Below are 7,997 nucleotides of genomic sequence, written 5' to 3'. Positions count from 1 at the left end.
GATATTTAATAACATATAATTTGACTGAACTTACTGTAATTATTTTGATGGAATTGAATGAATGTTCAATTTGAAATTGAAAAAAATGTTTGAAAGGGGGATCCAAGTGTTCTTTCCCTCGATAATCGATAAAGAAAATAAGGCCTCACTGTTTCCAAATTTCTGACAAAGCAAGAATCGTTTACCATTGATATAAGATCTTCCCCGCAACTTCCTTCCCACTTCCTCACAGCTTTATAAAATTAGGAGGCTCTGAGGCAGATCATTGCACTAACACCAAACACTGAATACTTGTTAAAATTCGATTGATAAATGAGGGACGCTAGAACTTCCCCTGTAATAGCATTCTTGTTTTCCTTCCTTTTCATCCTTCTAAGTTTCCCATTTCACTTCTCTTTTTCCTATTGTGCCAATCTTGGAAGTGAAACCGATAAACAAGCTTTGATTGCTTTCAAAAGCAAGGTAGATGATGATCCATTCGGAGCTTTGAGTACATGGAATGATTCTGTCAACTTTTGCCAGTGGCTTGGAGTTACTTGCAGCCTCAAACATCAAAGAGTCATATATATCATTGAATCTCAGTGGCCAAAATCTGACAGGTACCGTTTCTCCTTACATAGGAAACTTGACATTCCTTATGCTTATCAACCTTCAACAAAACAATTTCTCTGGCAATATCCCACACGAAATAGGCCGCTTGTTTAGGCTACGTTACATCATATTTAATAGTAATACGTTACAGGGACAAATTCCTGTAAATCTTACTCATTGTTCAGAACTCAGGACTCTCGACTTAGTCTTGAACAAGCTTGAAGGTAATATACCTTCTCACCGGGCCTATTCCTCAGTCACTTGCAAATCTTTCATTTCTTAAACAGCTTTCTCTTTCAGAAAACAGTCTTAATGGCAACATTCCTTAAGAGGTTCAATTCCTATACAGCTTTTTAACATCACTTCAATGGAATATTTTGCTGTGTCAGAAAACCAACTCGTTGGCGAACTTCCACCTTACATCGGCTTCACACTTCCTAATATCCGTATACTTTTATTGGCAGGTAATCAGTTTTTTGGCAATATACCCCATTCTATATCTAATGCAAGTAAGCTTGAGTGGCTAGATTTTGCAAATAACTCTTTGACGGCCTCGATACCTGAAGATTTGGGTAGATTAAGGAATTTGACTAGGCTCAATTTTGCAAGAAATGATCTTGGAACTAGAAAGGTTAATGACCTTAGATTTCTAGATTCTTTGGTCAATTGCACTTACCTAGAAATAGTCAGCCTAAATGTAAATAGTCTAAGTGGGATATTGCCGAATTCCCTTGCTAATTTTTCATCTCATCTTCGCTATTTATATGTCAGCTAATCCTATATATGGTTCCATCCCAACAGAAATTGGGAACTGAAAAATTTGATCATAATAGCCATTGAAAAATGTATCCTCACAGGAAGCATACCAATTTCTGTTGGATATCTTCCGAAACTACAAGTACTGTCTTTGTTTGAAAACAATATTTCTGGAGAAATTCCTTCATCACTTGGGAATTTCACTTTCCTGACCGAACTCAATTTACGTGGAAACTCCATACGAGGAAGCATACCTTCAGCTCTAGGAAATTGTCACCAACTGCAGAGTTTAGATCTCTCAAAAACAATCTTTCTGGGGCAATACCCAGTGAGGTTATTGGTCTATCTTCGTTATCAAGATGGTTGGACTTGTCGCACAATCATTTAACTGGTCCTATACCATTGGCCGCAGGCAATCTGAAAAGCATTCCACATCTAGACTTATCGAAGAACAAGTTATCAGGCGAAATTCCAAGCTCACTTGGAAGTTGTGTTGGCCTGGAGTACCTAAACTTGAGCATTAATTCCTTTCACGGGCCTATCCATCCTGGTTTGAGTTCTTTGAAAAGTCTTGAAGGCCTAGATCTTTTTCAAAATAACTTTTCAGGCAAAATCCCAAAGTTTTTGGATACATTTCCATTTTTGCAAAGTTTGAATCTGTCCTACAACAATCTAGACGGAGATGTACCAAGAAAAGGGATCTTTAAGAATGCATCTGCCATATCGGTAGCTGGTAATGAAAAGCTTTGTGGAGGTATCTCAGAACTTAAATTGCCTCCATGTACTCCCAGTGAGTCAAAGAAAAGGCAGAAATCAAACGGGTTCAAGTTGATGATTCCGCTCCTCTCTGGACTTGTGGGGCTAGTTTTGGTCATGTCCCTTCTAATTATCGATAGATTGAGAAGGAAAAGAACAGTGACTAGTTCGGAGTCTTCATCAAGAAAGGATTTGCTTCTAAATGTCTCCTACGAAAGTCTCCTGAAAGCTACTAGAGGATTTTCTTCTGCCAATTTAATTGGTACTGGAAGCTTCGGCTCAGTCTACAAAGGAATACTTGATCCAGATCAAACAGTTGTTATGGTGAAGGTGCTGTTCTTACATCAACGTGGCGCTTTAAAGAGCTTCATGGCTGAATGTGAGGCCTTAAGAAACATTAGGCATCGTAATCTTGTCAAAATCATAACTGCATGTTCAAGTTCCGATTTTCAAGGCAATGATTTCAAAGCTTTAGTCTATGAGTTCATGCACCATGGAAGTTTAGAGAGTTGGTTGCACCCAGAATCAGCTTCAGATGATCTGAATTACAGCCCCAGCATTTTAAGCTTTCTTCAAAGGTTGAACATTGCCATTAACGTGGCATCTGCTTTGGAATATCTTCATCACCACTGCAAAAGGCAAATTGTTCATTGCGATTTAAAGCCAAGCTACGTTCTTCTCGACAATGACATGATTGCACATGTGGGTGATTTTGGATTAACAAGATTTATTCCAGAAGTCATAAGTTCGAATCAATGTAGCTCGGTTGGACTGAAAGGAACTGTCGGGTATGCTGCACCAGGTAATATGATTTTTTTTTTCTTTTTTTAACTTTTAATGTCAATAGCTGCAGAATAAAACCATAAAAATTCAGAAGTAAAGCCGAAGTGTTAATCAAACATTTTATTGTGTTTCTAAAATTAGCCGAAGCACAAGTGAGAAGTGATTGTACTCAAAATGTAAGCACTATAGAATTTGAATGTTGCAGAATATGGCATGGGAAGTCAGGTTTCAACAAATGGTGATGTATACAGCTACGGGATACTCTTGCTGGAGATTTTTACAGGGAAAAGACCCACCAGTGACATGTTTACAGAGGGATTGGATCTTCACAATTTTGTTAAAATGGCATTGCCAGATCAAATATTACAAGTCTTAGACCGACTATTTCTTGTTGGAGGGGAACAAGGAGAAGAAACGGCTGAAGAAAACATAAAAAAGGGTCAAATACGAGAGAGTTTGATTGCAATCCTCAAAATTGGAGTTGCTTGTTCAGTAGAATCCCCCAGAGAGCGAATGGACATCAGTGTCGTAAATATTCTGCAAAAAGTCAAAAGCACTTTTCTTAAACGTGGTATTTGAAAGGAATTTAGATTTATCAAAATTAGATGTAGGTAATTAAAAACTAAAAATTAATTACTTAATTTTTTCAGAAATACTGTTTATTATTACTTGTTGATGCGAGATTCTGGTTGTCCTCGTTCTATGACCAGGGTCTCTGCTCAATCAACTTCACCACGACCAGGATCTCTCCTCGTAAAGCTTCTTCTTCAGAGGTTCCTGCGCACACAGACAGGTCAGAGTACGCCGGTTGTTTTCCCGGCGCAAACCCTCCGACGCTCAAGTCAGATATGAAGGTTCGGGGAACGCTTGCCACAAATCTTATGGCTGTTAGGTTATTTTCTCTCTTTTAGAATCAAAATTGCTAACCCTTTTACCTTCGTTGGCTACCTTTTTATAAGCTTCCTCTGAATCCCAGTTTTCCGCAGTCTACGTCCGTTATCCTCCCACCTCTCGAACGTGGATTCCCCATTTCCGTAGTCGTGGGTGGTTGCGTGGCCTTCGTGCCTAGATTCTCGGGCTGGAGAGCATGCCTCGCCAACTGTCGTTGACCGGGTCTCCTCGAATCAACCCTTAGCAAGAATACAGCAGGAATGGCTTTATGCTTCTTACAGGAAATTGGCCTCGCGGATGACGTGCTCATGGATGAGCAGGATATTCCTGCCCCTGTTTCCCTGCTACCTGGCTCTTACAGGACACACCTGCTCGCAGACTTCTGCCACAAAACATCTGCTCATCACGTCTGGTCTCGTCGGAGTATTTCCCTCAAACACCGGTCCCCCAGTTTCTGGTGTTGGGTAATGTAATGGACCGGCAGTAGAAACTTAGCGGTTCTTGGTCGCATGGGACTGGAAAATGCCTCGAGGAGGAGCTAACCAAGGTCAAGGAGGATCTTCAAAGGCAGAAGGCTATGTATGAGGCTCAGCTCGAATCTCTCCGTGATTCCCACCGGGTTCGGGTCGAGAACTTAGAGAAGGAGGCTGACAACCAGTACAACCAGGGACTTCGGCATTCCTATCGTTGCATCATGGCCGTTCTCGGGAAGCAACACCCTGATCTGAAGATAGATGACCTTGCAGCTGGTGTTGCTCAACATATGGACGAGGAGGCGGCCAAAGAAGACGCTGAAGGGGTAGAGCCGATCGTGATTGAGGAGGAAAACTCTCCTCCTCGTGCAGTACCTGCTGATGTTGGCGAGGCGAGCACCCGCCCCGGACGCAACTGGTGATACCCCCCTGCACCTGAGGAGGTCCAGCCAACCGATGCTGCTCGGCTTACTGATCCACTATCTTCTTGATATATTTCTTGTATTGTAATGAACAATGTTTGTGAAGATTATCTCCTCTGTTAATTATTAACAAATTAATAAAGATGTTTTTGATTACTTTCTTGTGTTGTAATCATGAGTTATTTTTCGTTTGAGAATCTGCTTGTCTTTGTCTGGTCGAGCAAGTTCTGGCTTGGCACATGGTTTTGCCACATGCCTTTGAAAATTCTTCAATGCTTGGGATTCTGCTCGCCTTCGCGTGGTCGAGCAGATCCTGGCATGCTTGGCTTCGGGTTTCGCCATAAGACAGGCTTTAAGACTTGGTGAGCCTTTGCATGCCTTAGGAATTTTTTCGAATGCTTTGGACTCTGCTCGTCTTCTCGTGGTCGAGCAGATCCTGGCATGCTTGACTTCTGGTCTCGCCATAAACAGGCTTTTAGACTTGACGAGCCTTTGCGTGCCTTCAATTCTTCAAGGATTGGGATTCTGCTCGCCTTCTCGTGGTCGAGCAGATCCTGGCACGCTTGGCTTCTGTCTCACCATAAAATAGGCTTTGAGACTTGATGAGCCTTTGCATGCCTTTGATTCTTCAAGAATTGGGATTCTGCTCGCCTTCTCGTGGTCGAGCAGATCTTGGCACGCTTGGCTTCTGGTCTCGCCATAAACAGGCTTTGAGACTTGGTGAGCCTTTGCATGCCTTAGTAAATTCTTCAATGCTTGGGATTCTGCTCGCCTTCTCGTGGTCGAGCAGATCCTGGCATGCTTGGCTTCTGTCTCGCCATAAAACAGGCTTTGAGACTTGGTGAGCCTTTGCATGTCTTAGTGACTTCTTCGATGCTCGGGGATTCTGCTCGCCTTTACGTGGTCGAGCAGATCCTGGCACGCTTGGCTTCTGTCTCGCCATAAAACAGGCTTTGAGACTTGGTGAGCCTTTGCATGTCTTAGTGACTTCTTCGATGCTTGGGGATTCTGCTCGCCTTCACGTGGTCGAGCAGATCCTGGCATGCTTGGCTTATGTCTCGCCATAAAACAGGCTTTGAGACTTGGTGAGCCTTTGCATGCCTTAGTGACTTCTTCGATGCTTGGGGATTCTGCTCGCCTTCACGTGGTCGAGCAGATCCTGGCATGCTTGGCTTCTGTCTCGCCATAAAACAGGCTTTGAGACTTGGTGAGCCTTTGCATGCCTTAGTGACTTCTTCGATGCTTGGGATTCTGCTCGCCTTCTCGTGGTCGAGCAGATCCTGGCACGCTTGGCTTCTGGTCTTGCCATAAACAGGCTTTGAGACTTGGTGAGCCTTTGCATGCCTTAGTAAATTCTTCAATGCTTGGGATTCTGCTCGCCTTCTCGTGGTCGAGCAGATCCTGGCATGCTTGGCTTCTGTCTCGCCATAAAACAGGCTTTGAGACTTGGTGAGCCTTTGCATGCCTTAGTGACTTCTTCGATGCTTGGGGATTCTGCTCGCCTTTACGTGGTCGAGCAGATCCTGGCATGCTTGGCTTCTATCTCGCCATAAAACAGGTTTTGAGACTTGGTGAGCCTTTGCATGCCTTGGAAGATTTATCACAGTTTCAAGTGAATGACATTCCTCGACGTTCCATTAATTGCAGGTTTTGATTTTACATGAACTTGCTTTGACGTAAAACATAAAAATAAAAGATAAAGAGCACGAGCAGAAATTGCTTTAAAATGTGAACAAGTCTTACTGGAAGTATTTTCGGAGGTGTGCTGCGTTCCATGGGCGTTTCACCTCGTGGCCGTCTGTACGAACCAGCTTGTAAGCTCCGGGTCCCACCATTTGCTTGACTCTATATGGCCCTTCTTGTTTTCTACTCGGGTATCGAGGGATGTTATCTGCATTGCTTCCCTTGCTGCCGAGGAGTAGCAGCTTCTTGCGATCCTCTAGTCTCCTCGTACCACTCCAACTACCCCATTCACCTGGTACTTCAGAGCCAGATAATGATTGGACAGCACCGCTTTGCTCATCCTCAGAAATGGCTGGCCTAGGATCATCTGGTAAGGACTTTCTTCGTCTACCACCACAAAGTCCAGCATCATTGTCCTTTCTGTCGGGGAGCTCCCAATTGTTATAGGCAACTCGACCATGCCCAGAGGGATCAGCTTTCCTCCTCCAAACCCTTTCAAGGAGGTGTTGGTATATTCTAGCTTCCGGTCTGCTATTCCCATCTCCTCCAGGGTTGACTTAAACAATACGTCAACTGAGCTCCTTGTGTCAACCAGTATCCTGTCAAACTTCTTGCTAGCAACAGTGGCCTCGATGACCAAAGCATCCTCGTGAGGGTATAAAATCCTTTCCTCATCCTCATCTGTCCACATGATTGGCACTTGCCTAACTCTTACACGTTTGACTGCTGGGGTGTTGAAGAATACCTCTTTGCTGGTCATGGCGTATCTAGCATAATTCTTCCTCGACCTGTTGGAATCTCCAGCCAATATTAGGCCCCCAGCTATCATCCTTACTGTAGGCTGCTCGCGCCTTAAATTCCTGTCACTCTGCTCCCATTCATTTGTTGATGCTACCATTGGGAATGTCACATCTATAAACTCGTCCAGATACCGATTTCTCACCAAATCTTCAACCTGGGTCTTGAGATCCCTGCAATCTGCTGTGGTGTGGCCATGAGTGCCATGGAACTTACAATAGCGTCCCCTATCCCTCCTGCTGGATGGCTTTGTTATTGGGGCAGGGAGGCACAGCAGCCCTCGATCCTTTATGGCTTCATACACCTCATCCAGGGATATCTTCAAGGAAGTATACCGCCCATAGTCCTAGTTCTGGTCGATCAGGTGCACTGCTCTTTCTCTGTTTGCTCCGTTCTGAGTTGGGGGCGTTGGCAGTACTTCTGGTCTGCTCCCTCTGCTACCGTGAGAATGTTGATGAAGACCACCATATGCCGAATCATGCCTTCTCCAAGGCTCCCTAGCTGGGGAACGAGGAGATTGCGCCCTGCTGCGCTGATACTGTGGTGGCCTCTGCTGGGGCTGGTAAGCAGTTACCCGACCTCCTGCTCCACTACCCGAGGTCTGGTGGTCCCTCCTCCTGATCGGCCCATTCCCTGGTAATGCTCTCTTCTCTTTCCTCCCCAACCCTTCTAACTGGTCTGTTTTAATCCGTGCGGCCTTCTCCTCTTCAATCTCAATGTCTCTCTTAGCCTGCTCGTATGCGGCCGCATACGTCTGAATAACTGGGCTTCTTAAGTTGTACTACAACCTTCCTATCTTCACCCCTTCTTTCAATCCCCTTAACGCCTGAGGGTGGTTGAAGGC

General features: G+C 44.4%; 1 protein-coding gene across 1 annotated transcript; it reads left to right on the top strand.

The window, feature by feature from the left end:
- The first annotated feature begins 499 nt into the window (after positions 1 to 499).
- Positions 500 to 3,465, top strand: LOC18039773 (probable LRR receptor-like serine/threonine-protein kinase At3g47570). Its single transcript, XM_024182585.1, has 4 exons — positions 500 to 815; positions 981 to 1,055; positions 1,634 to 2,905; positions 3,092 to 3,465. The coding sequence occupies exons 1-4, from the start codon at positions 500 to 502 to the stop codon at positions 3,463 to 3,465; spliced, it is 2,037 nt and encodes a 678-aa protein (XP_024038353.1).
- Positions 3,466 to 7,997: the final 4,532 nt, after the last annotated feature.

The sequence above is a fragment of the Citrus clementina genome, unplaced genomic scaffold (genome assembly GCF_000493195.1).
Source record: "Citrus clementina cultivar Clemenules unplaced genomic scaffold, Citrus_clementina_v1.0 scaffold_6, whole genome shotgun sequence".
Lineage (NCBI taxonomy): Eukaryota > Viridiplantae > Streptophyta > Magnoliopsida > Sapindales > Rutaceae > Citrus > Citrus x clementina.
This window is presented reverse-complemented; position numbering and strand designations above follow the sequence as displayed.

Excerpts from the sequence above, each read along its gene's own strand:
- LOC18039773 (XM_024182585.1), top strand. The coding sequence starts at position 500 with ATGATTCTGTCAACTTTTGCCAGTGGCTTGGAGTTACTTGCAGCCTCA. Across the intron at positions 816-980 it reads AGTCTTGAACAAGCTTGAAG|AAAACCAACTCGTTGGCGAA; the intron begins GTAATATACCTT and ends TTGCTGTGTCAG. Across the intron at positions 1,056-1,633 it reads CCGTATACTTTTATTGGCAG|AGTTTAGATCTCTCAAAAAC; the intron begins GTAATCAGTTTT and ends CACCAACTGCAG.